This window comes from Phoenix dactylifera, chromosome 12, assembly GCF_051530095.1.
Source record: "Phoenix dactylifera cultivar Ajwa chromosome 12, Ajwa_hap1_PhDact_Kaust_v1.1, whole genome shotgun sequence".
Classification (NCBI taxonomy): Eukaryota; Viridiplantae; Streptophyta; class Magnoliopsida; order Arecales; family Arecaceae; genus Phoenix; species Phoenix dactylifera.
This window is the reverse complement of record NC_143201.1, coordinates 2846053-2864005: the sequence shown is the minus strand read 5'-3', so window position 1 is coordinate 2864005 and position 17953 is coordinate 2846053. Positions and strand designations below refer to the sequence as shown.

General features: G+C 43.5%; 2 protein-coding genes and 1 long non-coding RNA gene across 5 annotated transcripts; all 3 read left to right on the top strand.

Moving 5' to 3' along the window:
* Nucleotides 1-1620: 1620 nt before the first annotated feature.
* LOC148714333 (uncharacterized) lies at nt 1621-8226 on the top strand. 3 transcript variants are annotated; one of them, XR_016398064.1, is made up of 4 exons: nt 1621-2072; nt 2919-2963; nt 4102-5326; nt 7959-8226. It is a non-coding gene; the product is annotated as an uncharacterized LOC148714333 (long non-coding RNA). The 3 variants fall into 3 exon arrangements; XR_016398062.1 differs by having other exon boundaries at nt 1621-2963; XR_016398063.1 differs by lacking the exons at nt 4102-5326; nt 7959-8226 and adding an exon at nt 3616-4076.
* A 332-nt stretch (nt 8227-8558) lies between these two features.
* LOC120111840 (putative germin-like protein 2-1) lies at nt 8559-9573 on the top strand. Its single transcript, XM_039129760.3, has 2 exons — nt 8559-8728; nt 8883-9573. Exons 1-2 carry the CDS (start codon nt 8617-8619, stop codon nt 9431-9433), a joined length of 663 nt encoding a protein of 220 aa, XP_038985688.3. The 5' UTR covers nt 8559-8616; the 3' UTR covers nt 9434-9573.
* A 5189-nt stretch (nt 9574-14762) lies between these two features.
* LOC149751509 (putative germin-like protein 2-1) lies at nt 14763-15765 on the top strand. Its single transcript, XM_089926709.1, has 2 exons — nt 14763-14912; nt 15066-15765. The coding sequence occupies exons 1-2, from the start codon at nt 14801-14803 to the stop codon at nt 15611-15613; spliced, it is 660 nt and encodes a 219-aa protein (XP_089782835.1). The 5' UTR covers nt 14763-14800; the 3' UTR covers nt 15614-15765.
* Nucleotides 15766-17953: the final 2188 nt, after the last annotated feature.

The window sequence follows — 17953 nt, the reverse complement described above, 5'->3', positions numbered from 1 at the left end:
TATCATACCACCACCATCACTGATACCACCATATTGTCAATGGCCCCACTACAATATTGCTTGCACCCTTTATCACAGCCATCGGTACCACTATTTTGGCATCCACTATCTTCTCCACCGCTACCATGGCCCTATTGCAATTATCATGTGCTTTTGAAAATAATTGATTCGGACGAACATATTTATATTTTTAAAATTTAAAAATAAAATAGAAGAAAAATTTCTAGTTTTATATTAGAAAATAAGAAAAATAAAAGTGATGCGAAACAGCTTCTAAAATAATTGATCCATAAATTATAATTTTCTAAAATCCTAGCCAAATGATTAACTACTGTACACTACCAAAGCCAATGTAAAAGTCTAAAAGTCTAATGATTCGGAACCATAGAGAGAAGTCACATAACTAACACCAAAATTTTAGTAATATTATTATTTCATTACGTATTACGGTCTGGAACGTGCATGTCACATTCTTTAATCAAGAAAAAGGGAGAGAAGTAGGCAGGGACTCCAAAACTCGCTTAAGCCTTTAGATTTGGTGTAACAACCCAGGATCTCACCCAAAATGGCTAGCTGGAAGGTATTATTTGGGTTCCTTGATTCTGTATAAGTACCCAAGATCTACCCAGCGAATAACCGATGTGGGACTAAACACACGCCCGCACGGGTCCTCACATACTCCTCCCGTTCAAGCCCTGACGTACTCGTCAGGCTAAAGATTCATATCTATTCAAATCTAATCACAAACACCACGATTAGCCCATGGTCAGACCCAATGGATCCATGCTGCAGTGTCCCCTAGTCCACATAGGTTATGGGCCAGATCCGCTCTGATACCATTGGTAACAACCCAGGACCTCACCCAAAATGGCTAGCTGGAAGGTATTATTTGGGTTCCTTGATCCTGTATAAGTACCCAAGATCTATCCAGCGAATAACTGATGTGGGACTAAACACACGCCCGCACGGATCCTCACATTTGGGTACAATAATGACAGTTGCTTTTGAAGCAAATATATTAATGCAATTTATTCACAAAAACAGAAGATACCATATGGGAACGTCGAGGTCTCAGCATTGTGTGAACAATGCAGTGCGTTTTGAATAGAAAGAACACTCCATCATAATAAAATATGCTTTCGGTAGAAAGCAAGGGGTCGTCATCGTATTCGTCACTTTAACTAGTTAGGTGGCTTCAACTGCTCCTTGAGAAATCGATGGCCTTCCTAAATCACATCGTTAGACATTTGCAAAAAATGCAATTGCATGACATAAGAAGCTGACTGGTGATTTTTTGTTGAGATGTGATCAAAACCCTTGTCGGAAAAATATTAATGAAAGACTTCCATTCTAACTATTTGGTTGGCGAGGTCTCATTTTAATTCTGATTTCAAAAAACAATGAGAATGCCTCAATCTCCAAAAATACAATTCAGACTCTTATCTAGTATTTAAATTTTATTCTAATTTCGATTTAAATCACGAACCAAACGTATAAAATATATGACCTATTTCTATTCTTATCCATTCTGATTATAATTTCAACTTCGATTTTGATTGTGAACACGAACTAAACGTATACCCTAAGTGTGAGATACGGGGCTGAAGTCGGGAGCCCCAGCCGACTTCAGCCCCGATCCTGATATGGGAGGAACCGGAGAGGATTGCCATCCTCTCCGGCTCCTCCGGGGGACCAAAAGGGGCAAGGACGCCGCGGGTATTCCGCGGCGCCCCCCCTAGCCAATCCGCGGCCAATTCACGGCCGCGGATCTCGCCCGACCGCCGCGATTTTCGCGGCGGAGGGCCGTTATGGTGGGGATGATAAAAACCCCACCCTTTCTTCCCTAGGGCACCACCGAACCCCCCTCCTCTCCTCCTTCTCCTCCCTCTTCTTCCTCTGCTCTTGCCTCCCAAGTGGCTTGCGGGCCGCCGGATCCACCACCATCACCACCCGTGCCCTCCCCTGTTTTGGGATCCACTTCCCTTTCGGAAAGCGTCGCCGTCGCCGTCGCCACTGCTTGATCGCCGGATTGAGCAGCCTCGACCGAGATCCCACTGCCTCTGCCACCGCCGGTAAGCCCTCCTCTTTTGCCCTTGATTCCATGCCAAATAGAAAGCTTCCCTTCCTTTGTTTTGGCCTCATGAACCGAGACCATCTCGGTTGGATCTTGACCCCGGCCACCGCAACGGCCGCCAGCCGCCACTGCGGCCGGCTGGCCGTCGACCGAGGGGTGGCCTCTGGCCACCCCGCCGCCCCCTTCCTCTTCCGCTCTCCCTCTCGGTCATCCCCTGCCGTGGGGGGGATTGGGGGAGGAAGATGGCCCTACGGGCCGAACAGGGCCCAACATGGGCCGGTTCACTATGGGCCCGGTTCACTGTGGGCCCGGTTCACTGTGGGCCCAACATGGGCCCGGTTAAAAAAAAAAAAAAAATTCCGAAACTGAAACCCAGTTCAGATCTGAGCCCGGAACCCGAATCCGAACCCAAACCCGAAACCCGAAACCCGAACCCATTTGGCCACTAAATGAAATTTTGCAGATAAGCCCTTGACAGTATATTATTTCACAAAAAGGATCTTCTGTATTTTGTATTTGATCCCTATAGGAAAGACTTATTACGTAAAGGTCCCCAACAATATTTATTTAGTCCCCTCACTCAAGTTTTATTATAGAACAATACCCTATAATTAAGTATTAGTCCCTGCAATAAATTTTATTATATACAGGTACAATTAGAAGCCAACATTGGGGGCCCTATTTAGCCGAGTCTATACGGGCCCATGGGCCGTGTCCGATATGGGCCCTATTGGGCCATGCCCATTATGGGCCAACTCTGGACCCTGTTGGGCCATGTCCAATAATATTATTTTTGAATTTTGCTTAGTCTGAAATTAACAAGAAATTAATTAAACTTTAACAGGTGATCCTAATCCGTCTACCTGAAGTAGGAATCAAGCGAGAAGATGTAAGTAACTTAATACTTCAAATGTGATTTCTGAATTATTTAATAAACTGATTTTGTTTTGATATATGTTTTGCATTCAGTAAAATGGGTCAGAAATGTTAAATTTTATTTGAAAATCATATTATATGCTCTGAAATCCATGAAATATATTTTTATATTTATATATATGCATTCTCAGCATGGCTATGATCTGTTTTGTTCTGTTCTGGCCCTGCCAATGGGGATTATACGTTGGCCCTGTCGACTTGTATCTGTGAGGAACCGGTTTCGACACCGTACCACCGGTGATTAGAATAGTGGTATTTGGACACCGTACCACCGGTGATTAGAATAGTGGTATTTGGACACCGTACCGCCGGTGCTTAATAATAGTGGTATTTGGACACCGTACCACCGGTGCATAATAATAGTGGTGTTTGGCACCTTGTGCAACCCATGCCACTGGGTTACGTGGCCGTAGCCTATTATGTTGAGATTCTGGTATCAGAGTTTTTGGAAAAATGATAATAAGTTTTGAAAATAGTAAAACAATGTTATTTATGATTTATTTTATTATCCTGTATTTGATCTGATATGCTCTGACCCCACTTTGGGGTATTTTGTTGCTTACTGGGCTAGTGTAGCTCATTATTTTATTTTCTCTATTTTTCAGATCCAGAGGCTTGATCGCACGGGATTGGGGAGTGCGTTAGATTTTCGGATGATTCTTCAGTTATTGGCATTTTAGTTAGTTTAGTTTGGACATTTGAATTATGTTGGCATATGTTATTTTGAAATTTTGTAAGTTCGCTTTTGAACAATTTAAATAATTATGTCATCTTTGAATAGCTGTATCTGCTTTGATATGATCTGCTGCCTTGCACGCCTGTGCGGCCCGCCGTGTGGGCGTGCGGCGTCTGCCGCGCCTCGGGCTCGGGGCGTGACAGATTAGGTGGTATCAGAGCTCAGGTTTCAGATTCTTAGGGATTGTTTTTGAAATAGTCAGATGGAGCTTAAGTTTTAGGATCTTTAGAATTCGTCAGAAAGGTTGAGAGATGGGTAGGAACTAGATAAGAAGATAATGTTCATTTGTTTTGTTAACTATTATGTATTATTCTGTTTAGATGATTTTATAACATTTACATTTTTACTGAATCAGAATGCCGCCTCGCCGTGTCCGTAGCTTAAATCGGATGGTTAGGGGCTCTCGGGGAAGAGCCCCCACTAACCAAGCGGGCGAGGCATCGCATAACTCAGGGCCCCAGGGTCAATCAACTCCAGAAGCCGCCGCCGGAAATCAAACTCGGGTACTCGAACTGATCGAGGAGGTCGTCGGGTTAGTACGCCAACAGAGGCAACAACCTCAGCAACCAGTCCAACAGGATGTTGCTCCTCCTGAGCAAAGAAGGAGTATAGCAGAATTCAAAAGAATGGCTCCTTCGGCTTTTAAGGGCACCACTAGTCCTCAAGAGGCCGAAGCTTGGATAAATGAAATGGAGAAAGCCTTCAGGGCAATGGAGTGCACCGATGAAGAGAAGGTCAGATTTGCCACCTATATGCTTCAGGACCGAGCTCATCATTAGTGGATGTCTGTGGAGCGCACATTGGCACCCGAGCAGGAGGCACTTACCTGGCAGAGATTCCGCACAGCCTTCTACTCCAAGTATTTCCCTTCAAGTCGCCTTAGGGAGCTAGAGAGGGAATTTCTAAATCTGTCTCAAGGAACTATGACCGTGGATGAGTATGAGGCAGAGTTTGACAGGTTAGCTCGGTTTGCTCCCACCCTCGTCATAGATGTAGAGTCCCGGATAAGGAGATTTGAAGAAGGATTGAAGCCTCACTTACGTCGGGGTTTGGCCGCAGTGCACTCAACAAACTATGATGACTTGGTAGATAGGGCCAAGAATATGGAAATTGTCTGGAAAGAAACACAAGATTCAAAAGATAGAATACAAAAGAAGAGGAGCAGAGATGATGATACTCATAGTGGACAGAATTCTAGCAGGACAGCAAAATCTCGTAATAGGTCTGGGCAATCAGAAAAGCAGGGATCTTATGGCGAGACTATCCAACAAGAGAAGCCTAAATGTGAAGCATGTGGAGGCGCCCATAAGACAGAACTCTGTAGACGATTGTCCGGCGCTTGTTTCAAATGTGGACAACAGGGTCATAGGATAAAGGAGTGCCCTTATAATCAACAAGTATCACAATCAGATCAGAGACCCCAAGCTACAGGGACCCAACAAGTACAAGCTTATCCTGCTCCGGTTCAGTCGGCTCAGCCTTCTTCTTCTGAGCAGCGGACAGGGGGAGACCGCGCACACAGGGTCGTATTTACGCACTGACTCAGCAGGATGCTCAGGCATCCAATACTGTGGTGTCAGGTACACTACCGGTTGCTTATGTTTATGCTTATATACTGTTTGATTCTGTTGCTACGCATTCCTTGTGTCATCGATATTTGTGCGAAAATATGACCTACCTTGTGTGCCGTTAGAGTATGATTTGCATGTTAACACCCCTACCGGAAGTGGGAGGATTGGTAATCAGGTCTGCAAGACTTGTCCAGTTCAGATAGTAGGTAGAGACTTGCCTGTTGATTTGATAGTTATAGATATGTATGACTTTGACATAATTCTCGGTATGGACTGGTTAGCGTCACGCTTTACTACCATTAACTATCATGAAAAGCGGGTAAAATTTTAGATCCCTGGAGACACTGAATTTAGCTTCATAGGTAGTTGTACTTATACTTTCCCTTGAGTTCTCTGCTATGCAAATTAAGCAGCTTGTACGTGTGGTTGATAGTAAGGAACAAATGTTGAGGAGGCACACAATTCTTTATGTTAAGATTCAGTGGAGCAATCACTCAAAACGTGAGGCTACGTGGGAACTGGAGAACGAGATGAAAGAAAAATATCCGGGGCCTTTTTGCAAGCTAAGGTATGCTAAATTTCGAGGACGAAATTTTCTTAAGGGGGAGAGAATGTGAGATACGGGGCTGAAGTCGGCAGCCCCAGCCGACTTCAGCCCCGATCCTGATATGGGAGGAACCGGAGAGGATTGCCATCCTCTCCGGCTCCTCCGGGGGACCAAAAGGGGCAAGGACGCCGCGGGTATTCCGCGGCGCCCCCCCTAGCCAATCCGCGGCCAATTCACGGCCGCGGATCTCGCCCGACCGCCGCAATTTTCGCGGCGGAGGGCCGTTATGGTGGGGATGATAAAAACCCCACCCTTTCTTCCCTAGGGCACCACCGAACCCCCCTCCTCTCCTCCTTCTCCTCCCTCTTCTTCCTCTGCTCTTGCCTCCCAAGTGGCTTGCGGGCCGCCGGATCCACCACCATCACCACCCGTGCCCTCCCCTGTTTTGGGATCCACTTCCCTTTCGGAAAGCGTCGCCGTCGCCGTCGCCACTGCTTGATCGCCGGATTGAGCAGCCTCGACCGAGATCCCACTGCCTCTGCCACCGCCGGTAAGCCCTCCTCTTTTGCCCTTGATTCCATGCCAAATAGAAAGCTTCCCTTCCTTTGTTTTGGCCTCATGAACCGAGACCATCTCGGTTGGATCTTGACCCCGGCCACCGCAACGGCCGCCAGCCGCCACTGCGGCCGGCTGGCCGTCGACCGAGGGGTGGCCTCTGGCCACCCCGCCGCCCCCTTCCTCTTCCGCTCTCCCTCTCGGTCATCCCCTGCCGTGGGGGGGATTGGGGGAGGAAGATGGCCCTACGGGCTGAACAGGGCCCAACATGGGCCGGTTCACTATGGGCCCGGTTCACTGTGGGCCCGGTTCACTGTGGGCCCAACATGGGCCCGGTTAAAAAAAAAAAAAAAATTCCGAAACTGAAACCCAGTTCAGATCAGAGCCCGGAACCCGAATCCGAACCCAAACCCGAAACCCGAAACCCGAACCCATTTGGCCACTAAATGAAATTTTGCAGATAAGCCCTTGACAGTATATTATTTCACAAAAAGGATCTTCTGTATTTTGTATTTGATCCCTATAGGAAAGACTTATTACGTAAAGGTCCCCAACAATATTTATTTAGTCCCCTCACTCAAGTTTTATTATAGAACAATACCCTATAATTAAGTATTAGTCCCTGCAATAAATTTTATTATATACAGGTACAATTAGAAGCCAACATTGGGGGCCCTATTTAGCCGAGTCTATACGGGCCCATTGGGCCGTGTCCGATATGGGCCCTATTGGGCCATGCCCATTATGGGCCAACTCTGGACCCTGTTGGGCCATGTCCAATAATATTATTTTTGAATTTTGCTTAGTCTGAAATTAACAAGAAATTAATTAAACTTTAACAGGTGATCCTAATCCGTCTACCTGAAGTAGGAATCAAGCGAGAAGATGTAAGTAACTTAATACTTCAAATGTGATTTCTGAATTATTTAATAAACTGATTTTGTTTTGATATATGTTTTGCATTCAGTAAAATGGGTCAGAAATGTTAAATTTTATTTGAAAATCATATTATATGCTCTGAAATCCATGAAATATATTTTTATATTTATATATATGCATTCTCAGCATGGCTATGATCTGTTTTGTTCTGTTCTGGCCCTGCCAATGGGGATTATACGTTGGCCCTGTCGACTTGTATCTGTGAGGAACCGGTTTCGACACCGTACCACCGGTGATTAGAATAGTGGTATTTGGACACCGTACCACCGGTGATTAGAATAGTGGTATTTGGACACCGTACCGCCGGTGCTTAATAATAGTGGTATTTGGACACCGTACCACCGGTGCATAATAATAGTGGTGTTTGGCACCTTGTGCAATCCATGCCACTGGGTTACGTGGCCGTAGCCTATTATGTTGAGATTCTGGTATCAGAGTTTTTGGAAAAATGATAATAAGTTTTGAAAATAGTAAAACAATGTTATTTATGATTTATTTTATTATCCTGTATTTGATCTGATATGCTCTGACCCCACTTTGGGGTATTTTGTTGCTTACTAGGCTAGTGTAGCTCATTATTTTATTTTCTCTATTTTTCAGATCCAGAGGCTTGATCGCACGGGATTGGGGAGTGCGTTAGATTTTCGGATGATTCTTCAGTTATTGGCATTTTAGTTAGTTTAGTTTGGACATTTGAATTATGTTGGCATATGTTATTTTGAAATTTTGTAAGTTCGCTTTTGAACAATTTAAATAATTATGTCATCTTTGAATAGTTGTATCTGCTTTGATATGATCTGCTGCCTTGCACGCCTGTGCGGCCCGCCGTGTGGGCGTGCGGCGTCTGCCGCGCCTCGGGCTCGGGGCGTGACACTAAATATATTCATTGAAAGAAGACTGCCACTGATATAAGAAATTATATATAATAATGTACGATAAGAAAAAACACTATCCATGTTTGGATGGTTAACTTGACACTATAATCCCTCCATTTCCTCTCTCCGAACGGCTTCGTCCTAATTTTCTGTCCATGTTATCGGGAGACTTCCTCAAACTTTTACTTGATCAATAGCAAACACATGGGGAAACATTGGAAAACCATGGCATGCGACTTACCTAACATGGTTTACTCTTCTTCCTTTTAGCGAAGTCCGATGACTAAATCAAGCCAATCTCCCCCTATATATGTCAACTCCTCCCACAACACTTTGCTCCATGTCCCTTGTCCATCCTTCTGCTAGCTAGAAAGAGAGAATAGATGGGTGCCCATTTCCTCTTCCTTGCTCTTCTTGCTCTGGCTTCATCTCATGCCATTGCTTCTGATCCAAGTCAACTCCAAGACTTCTGCGTCGCTGATCGTGAATCAGATGGTACTCCTCCTGATCAACATTTAATTTCATGAGTTGTGACATTTGTAATCATGCATGCATGCATAAGCTACGGTTCATCGAGAACGAACCAACCTGCACTGACGAGCTTCCATATATCTTGTCCAAGTGCTCATCGTTTTTATAATTGTTGCAGTGTTTGTGAATGGGTTCGTCTGCAAGGACCCGAAGATGGCCAAAGCCGAAGATTTCTTCTTCTGGGGACTTGACAAGCCCCGTGACACGGGAAACAAGCTTGGGTCTAATGTGACTCAAGTCAATGTGAACCAAATTCCTGGGCTCAACACCCTTGGCATCTCGCTTGCTCGCCTAGACTTTGCACCCTACGGTGTCAACCCTCCTCACACCCATCCAAGGGGAACCGAGATCCTCACGGTGCTAGAAGGCACGCTCTACGTCGGCTTCGTCACTTCCAACCCCAACCAGCTCTTCACCAAGGTCCTTCACGAGGGTGATGTGTTCGTATTTCCTCAAGGTCTCATCCACTTCCAATTCAACAACGGCAAGACCGGTGCCGTTGCCATTGCTGCTCTGAGCAGCCAGAACCCTGGTGTGATCACCATAGCCAATGCGGTCTTTGGAGCGAAGCCACCCATCTCTGATGACGTTCTTGCCAAGGCCTTTCAACTGGACAAAAAGACTGTGGATTGGCTCCAGGCTCAATTCTGGATGGACAACAACAACTAGAATACTGCTCACGAACTACTTGTTATGTCCTTTGGACTAGTTCCTTTGAATAAGCAAACATGATCTCCCCGTTTTCATGTACTTGTTTCACTTTGGATATGTTTGCCATATTATACTAAAAAAGAGAATTACTTTCACCATTATTTCTTTTTTTGCTTTCCCGTGTAGTGATCAGGATGGACTGCCATTGAATCCCTTGAGTTTGTTACGAAAGTGCTGGGACTGTTCATTTTAGTTGTCTTATTAACTTCGAAATCTTCACCATGCACTTCTTCAAACCTCAAAAAATACCAAAAAAGCAAGCGCTCTGTTCTCTTGGAATCATGATCACTCGTCACAGTCAGAGACTCAGAGCATGAGGACGAAATATTATAGATGGATCTTTTCGGATTTCTTTGTGTGACAGATACAGGATAAATCTATTCTGTAAGTGCTATCATATAAAGATGTAAACGCTGCTTGTCCTTTCATTTTCAGTTGTTCTGTAGCATAGATGTTCTGAAATTTCTCTTGAACAACTCATAGTTTTGACTCTGCTTAACTTCTAGTTTTTTTCTCACTTAAAATTTAAATCTTTGATCATTTGGGCTTTGAGTTAATTATCTACTATCTGTGAATGCAGTGCAATTGGTTTTAGTTAATTACATGTTCTGTGTAATTGTTTTGAGTCTCCAGTTATTATTTAGAAGCAGGTGTATCTCTGCCTCTCCCAGATGTTGCTGAAACTTTGAATATACATGGCTGAAAAGCATGTACAGTGCTATCAAACTGCGCAAATTGGCATAAATAAGCCTCCATGTATGTTATCTTACATGGCTTATCAATTTCTTCTCAATGAAAGCTCAATCAATCAGTTCAAGGAGTCATGCTTTTCCTTCATGACACCCAAGGTAATTATTTTTTTCTAGAGAGTGCGCTAAAAACTTCGTTGCAAGTCTCCTTCTAATTAAAAAACGCATTTTTTTTTTCTAGTTTCTTTTCTGAAGAAATATCAAGGTAATGCGTTGTTTCTTGGATGCAACCCACACAGAAAGAAGCCTCCATAGCTAAGAAATTACATACTATAGATCTACAGTATCAACTAACATGAGGCACCAATACATTGATGATACATAGTGGAGTAGAGTGGCTTGTTTAGATCGTATTCCAAAGTGTATTAAAACATAGCTGCCTCAAAGGATCTTAATGACTTCTAAAACGTAAAAAGCTGTTTGTAGTTATAATATTGTTATAAATTGAAATACTATTGATTATATGGAATGCCAAAAGTTAAATAAGTTGATAAATTATAGTAACTTTGGCTGGACTCAGTCATGATGAAAACAGAGACTGACCATATTCATTGAGCTGGCCCAGCTATTGTAAGCGTCAAAGGCGGCAACCATTTGTTTATATAGTTTATAAAAGAAAACAAAGCAAACTTTAGCCAACCTTACTCTGGTGTGGAAGCACGAGTTCTTCAATTCAAAGGTCCAACCTTCTCCTAAACCATGTCCCTCATCCCTCCTCTATCCATATAGGTATATCTACCCCGTGGCCATCTGCCACACTCCAACCCAATTTACGAGCCAGGCGCGTGGCAGATGGCCGCCCATCCAAAACATTTTATCACTATTATTTCTAGAAAAATAAAATTAAGAAACTCTCATTCTCACTATTTTTGAAAAATAATAAACTCATCTGTTACCACCATTAAGGATACCACTGTTCTATTTTCTCTACCACCGTCGCCACCACCAGTGTTATTGTTTCCTTCGTTACCATTATTGTTCCCGCCGCCGCCCTCATTAACACTGAAAAATACTTTTTCAGTTTGTCCTTTATGGTTTTCCTTCCCTTACATTACTTCTGATCCAGATGGGCCATCATGAAGAAAGGGGGATTGGAAATGGACTTCTTGGAGGGTGGAGATTCTTTTAATTTTCTCCTCTCGGTTTCTTCTCCCCTCTTGGGTAGTAGTGTCACGCCCCGAGCCCGAGGCACGACAGACGCCGCACGCCCGCATGGCGGGCCGCAAAGGCGTGCAAGGCAGCAGATCATATCAAAGCAATCACATATGTTTAAAGATGACATAATTATTTAAGTTGGTCAAAAGCAGTCTTACAAAATTTCAAAATAGCATATGCCAACATAATTTAAATGTCCAAACTAATCTAACTAAAATGCCAATAACTGAAGAAATCATCGGAAATTCTAACGCACTCCCCAATCCCGTACGATCAAGCCTCTGGATCTGAAAAATAGAGAAAATAAAATAATGAGCTACACTAGCCCAGTAAGCAACAAAATATCCCAAAATGGGGTTAGAGCATATCAGATCAAAATACAGGATAATGACTGTAATAAATTATAAATAACATCGTTTTACTGTTTTCAAAACTTATTATCATTTTTCCAAAAACTCTGGTACCAGAATCTCAACATAATAGGCTATGGCCACGTAACCCAGTGGCATGGGTTGCACAGAGTGCAAGAAACCACTATTGTTAGTCACCGATGGCAACGGTGTCCAGAAACCACTATTCTAATCACCGGTGGCGCGGTGTCAAAACCGGTTCCTCACAGATTACAAGTCGACAGGTCCAACATATAATCCCCATTGGCGGGGCCAGAACAGAACAGAATAGATCATAGCCATGGTGAGAATGCATATATATATAATAGATTTCATAAATTATCCAGTCATAGTTTACGGATTTCAGAGCATATAACAAAATTTTCATATGAAATTTAGACATGCCAGACCCATTTTACTAAATACAAATCATATTTTGAAATTTAATCCACTAATAGTTATTTTACTAAATAATTTGAAAAATATACTTTGAAGCATTAAGTTACTTACCTCTTTTTGCTTTAAATCCCACTTCAGGCAAACACGTTAGATACACCTGTTTAATTAATTTCTTTGTTAATTTCAGAGCTAAGCAAAACCAAATTTAATATTATTGGACACGGCCCAACAGGGCCCAGGGTTGAACCATAATGGGCATGGCCCGATACACATCAGACACGGCCCATCGGGCCCGCATAAACTTGGCCCAATAGGGCCTCCAAAGTTGGTCTCTAATGGATTATTTATGCAACACAATTCATTGCAGGGACTAACACTTAATTATAGGATACTGTTCTATAATAAAACTTTAGTGGAGGGACCAATCAAATATATTTGGGGACCCTTATTTAATAATCTTTCTTATAGGGAACAAACATAAATTGTAGAAGGCTCTTTTGTGAAATAATATACTATCTAGGGCTTCACTGCAAAATTCTATTTATTGGCCACACGGGTTCGGGTTTCGGGTTTCTAGTCTGAATTGGGTTTCGGGTTGCTAGTCTGAACTGAGTTTCGGGTTTTGGATTTTCAAATTCGGATTCGGATTTCAAATAGGCCCAAGTTGGGCCCATATAGGGTATGGCCCAACTAGACCTAACCGAGCTGGACTTGGCCCAAGTTGGGCCTGTAATGGACAGGGCCCAACGGGCTCCGTTTGGCCCGTGATAGGCCGCCTCCTTCCCCAAACCCCGCCCACGAACAGGAAACTGAGAGGGAGACCGGAAGAGGAGGAAGGCGGCAGGGTGGCCGACCTAGGTGGCCAGGGGCTGTCGATGGCCAGCCGGCTGCAGTGGCGGCCGGCGGCCGCTGCGGTGCCCGGCATCGGAGGAAAACCGAGTGATCTCGGTTGGGGCCAAAGCAAAGGGAGGAAAATAGCATGGTTAAGGTTGAGATCGAAGAGCAGAAGAAGCTTACCAGCGGTGGCAGAGGCAGTGGGAGGAAGATCTCGGCTGCGGGAGGCTCGATCCGACGGTCAAGCGGCGGCGGCGGCGCTCGGAACCGAGGTGATGTGAATCTTCAAAACACGGGAAGGCGTATGGGTAATGGCGATTGATCGGGCGACATGCCGGCCCCTTGGGAAGCAAGAGGAGAGGGAGGAGAAAAAGAAGGGAGAGGAAGAGGAGGAGACGGATGAGAGGGAGGAGGGCTCAGAGGTGTTCTTTGGAAAAGGAAGAACGGGGGTATTATCATCCCATATCAACGGCTCTCCGCTGCGAAAATCGCGGCGGTGGGGCGAAATCAGCGGCCACTCGTGCGGCCGTGGGGTGGACGCGAAACCACCGCGGTGCAGCCGCGGAGTGCCCGCGGCATCCCTGTGCCCGGAGAAGTCGGAGGGGATCGTGTCTGCGATCCCCTGTTATGCCCCTTCCAAGAGGGGTGTAGCTGCCGGCTTCAGCCCAGTATCTCACAGGTAGAGAGAGAAAATGAGGGAGGGGGTTGAGTGGCTGCTGTGCTGTGATGTTGCAGTTGCTGCTTGGGTACTCACTTGAAGGGGAGATGGTGGGATGGGACTTTTATTAATTAGATGGAGTGAATTTCCCATAATGCCCCTACTTTCTCTTAAGCATTATCTCAGCTATTAAATCAGTTTCATGCCCTTCTTTTAGGTAATTATATTTCGGTGCTTCCATTTAAGAATTATATTAAATTAAAACGGCTTCTTGCCTATCTTTGTTAAATTCATGTATCTTTGTTGAAATAGTATACTTGATAGCTATCTATCTTCATATCATTTTTTTAAATATTTTATACTTATTAAAAAAATTTATTATTAAAAAAAAAGATCTCATTTATTGGATTCGCCTTCGGCTTCCAAATGTATTGGGCCGCCCTGTATGTATGTATGTATATTATATATATCTATGTCTATATCTATTTTTATCTATATTAACATCTATCTATCCATCTATGAATTGATCTATCTACATCTCTATCGATCTAACTATCTATTTATCTATGTATACGTTTATAAATTATCTAGGGATCCGAAAGTCTCAGCGGTGTTCAACGCTTCATGTTGTTTTTGAATGAAATGAACGCTTCAGTATAATAGAATATTCTTCCGGTAAAAAGCAAGGTGTCGTTGTCGCGCGGTTGTATGACACGATAAGTTGACAGGTGATTTCTCGAAAGGCGCCGTCATCGTATTCTCCAACAACTCCAAGGATATTTGTTGAAAGAAGACCGCATCAGAAATTATATATAATAATATAGAATAAGAGAAACCATGATCTGTGTGTGGATGGTTCGCTCGACGCTATTACCTTCCAGTCGTAACTTTCTACCCATATGTCATCAGGGAGACTTCTAAAAGATTTACTTGGCCAATAGCAAACACTTGGGGAAACATTGGAAAACCATGGCATGCAATTAATTCACCTAACATCGTTTACTCTTCTTCTTTTCAGTTAAGTCCCATGACTAAATCAAGCCTTATCAACCCAATCTCCCTCTATATATATCAACTCCTTCCACAACACCTTGTCCGATATCCCTTCTCCATTCTTCTGCTAGCTAGAAAGAGATAAGCGATGGCTGCCCGCTTCCTCCTCCTTGCAATCCTTGCTCTGGCCTCATCTCATGCCCTTGCTTCTGATCCTAGCCAACTGCAGGACTTCTGCGTCGCTGATCCTGGATCAAATGGTACTCCTGCTCATCAACAATTTTATGCGTTGTGAAATTTGTAATTATGCATGCATAACCTATGGTTCACCGAGGAGGGCCTTTCTAACCAACCTGCACCGATCAGCTTCTATATATATTGTCCGAGTGCTTATCGTTTTTATATTTGTGCAGTGTTTGTGAATGGCTTTGTCTGCAAGGACCCGAAGATGGCCAAAGCCGAAGATTTCTTCTTCTCTGGACTTGACAAGCCCGGCAACACAGGAAACAAACTTGGGTCTAATGTGACTCTGCTCGATGCCACCCAAATTCCTGGGCTCAACACCCTTGGCATCTCGGTAGCTCGTCTAGACTTTGCACCCTACGGTTTCCTCCCTCCTCACACCCACCCACGGGCTACTGAGCTCCTTACGCTGTTGGAAGGAACACTCTACGTCGGCTTCGTCGCATCTAACAACCAGCTCTTCACTAAGGTTCTTAACAAAGGCGATGTGTTTGTATTTCCTCAAGGTCTGATCCACTTTCAATTCAACAAAGGAAAGACCAGTGCCGTCGCCATTTCTGGTCTCAGCAGCCAGAACCCTGGTGTGATCCTCGTACCCAATGCAGTATTTGGAGCGAATCCACCCATCTCCGATGATCTTCTTGCCAAGGCCTTTCAGTTGGACAAGAAGACAGTAGATTGGCTCCAGGCCCAATTCTCGATGGGCAACAGCAACTAGGCAACCGCATGCGAACTACTTGATATCTGATATTTGGATTGGTTTTCTTGTAATGGTTTGAATAAGCAAACACTGTCCTTTTGTTTGCATATATTTGTTTGAAATAACATATGTTTCCTACAGTATACGAGTAAAGAGAATTACTTTCATCAGTTAATATTTGTCTTGCTTCTGCTATAATGATCAGATGGAGTTCCAATAAATCCTGCTAGTATGTTGTGAATGTACAGGGACTGTTCATTTTATTTATCTCATCAACTTCAAAAGCTTCAACATGCACTTCTTCGAAACTTAAAAAGTACCAGCAAAGCAAGCAATCCGATCTTTAGGAATCATGATCAATCCTTGCAGTCACAGCATGAGATCGATGGATCTCTCCAGATTTCTTTGTGTGATAGATACAGGATATGTCTGTTCTCTAAGAACTATCGTCTGAAGATGCGAACGCCGCATGTCCATTCATTTTAGTTGTTCAGTATTTAAGGTGTTCAAAGATTTGTCTTAAGCTACTGACGATTTTGACACTGCATAACTTTTAGGTTTTTTATTTAAATCTTTGATCAGTTGAAATTTTAGTGAACTACGTACCTACTATCCATGAATGCACTATAATTAATTCTACTATATATTAATTGTTTACACGCCAAAAAATGATTGTTTAAATAATAGGAGTAATACATATTTTTAACCACTTGATGTGCAAGCTCGAGATTACACAATCTTGGTCTATAAGTAGTTTAAAAATATTAAATCATATCCAATAATTCAGATCATCGATACTAAATCCTATCCTCAAAACCTAATCTTAAATTAAAAACTCTTGTAGTGCTTATATACTCTTTGGTACATCTATATAAATGCCCGAGTTATTAAATAAGATCTTAATTAACATAGTATAAGAGCCCGGCCACCAATTATTTCTGGGAACCAAAACCTCCACGCTTCTACATACTCATCCATATATTGCCCCTTGTTTTGGGTTCTGTGTCCCTCCGGCTCTAGGCGTAAGAGAGGGTGTTGAGAAATAATAGTTCTATGTCAGATAGGTTAAAGACTCTTGTGGTGGTTATATACTTCTAGGCTCATCTATCTAAATGACCGAATTTTTAGATAGGATCTTAATATGGTCTTAGAGCCCCCTATCCTTTTTGCCTATCGAAACCTCTGTACATCTACTTACTAAACCGCTACATCTATCACCTAAACGGAATTCATAAAAACACAATACTTGGCTGCCAAAACAGCCTCCCAATTCGCTGCTGCAATACCCAAATTTACTCTTGTCTCTTGGAAGCTCCCACCTCCTAGCCATCTTCAGGTGAATTTTGACAGCAGTGTGTCTGTAGGTGGAGACAAAGGAGGTATGAGTTTTGTGATCAGGGATCACAACTTTAGATTGATTGCTGCGGGAGGACGCCGCACCTGTAACATGACAGCTATTGGGGTGGAGCTCAAGGCAGCTTGGGAGAGCATCACCATTGTGAAGCGTACGTATTCTAGGGACTCACAACATCTTTCTGGATGGAGACAGCTACGGTGGTCGAGTGGATTCGAGATAAGGAGTGGTGGGGTGATGGTCATCCACTGCTCAGGGATATCGACAGGATGGCAAGAGATTGTGGCTCATTTCATGTTATTCATGTATATCGGAAGGCAAACAAGACTGCAGACTGGGTCGCCTCCTTCGCTGCTCACCACTCGGAAGAGATTTTTTGGACATATTTTGTAGCCGCCCCTCCACCCTTATGTCATCTCCTTTTTCTCGGCTCTATTAGGTGAACTCAAACTAGAATAGTACCGTGAGCAGCCGTGTATGAAAAAAAAAAACTAATAATATTATGCAAATACATATTTAAATTATTGTGACTTTGTCCATAAAAAGCTGCCAGTCAAAAGCTTGCCAGTTTGGCGGCTTCAACTGCTACCTTGGAAACCACAATTGCTTCCGTATCACGTTACTCTCCCTGGTAAATCAAAGCGGCATGAGCTAGTAGGTCGGTTGATGATTTCTTATTGAGACCAGATCAAAAATCTCAGTTGAATATAATGAAGTTCTCTAACGACTCGGTATTGGTTGCAATGAGAGAACAAGACAAGCCATAACCATAACGACTCGGTATTGTCTCCGAATTACATTGTCACAGTCTTCCATCCACATGTATTGTCACCGAGACGAGAACAAGCCCATGGGAAACATTAGAAAATCGTCACCTAACATGGCAATATTCTTCCTCTTTTAGCAAAAAAGTTGCATGACTGATTCAAGCCTCTTAACAGGCAAAGTCCCACATCTCCCCCGGCCCTATATATATCCACACCTCCAAGCTATTTGGCCACAAT

Bases quoted from the DNA above. Each gene is read 5' to 3' on its own strand.
- LOC120111840 (XM_039129760.3), top strand. From the start codon at position 8,617: ATGGGTGCCCATTTCCTCTTCCTTGCTCTTCTTGCTCTGGCTTCATCT. The intron at 8,729-8,882 runs GTACTCCTCCTG...TAATTGTTGCAG, and splicing joins CGCTGATCGTGAATCAGATG to TGTTTGTGAATGGGTTCGTC.
- LOC149751509 (XM_089926709.1), top strand. From the start codon at position 14,801: ATGGCTGCCCGCTTCCTCCTCCTTGCAATCCTTGCTCTGGCCTCATCT. The intron at 14,913-15,065 runs GTACTCCTGCTC...ATATTTGTGCAG, and splicing joins CGCTGATCCTGGATCAAATG to TGTTTGTGAATGGCTTTGTC.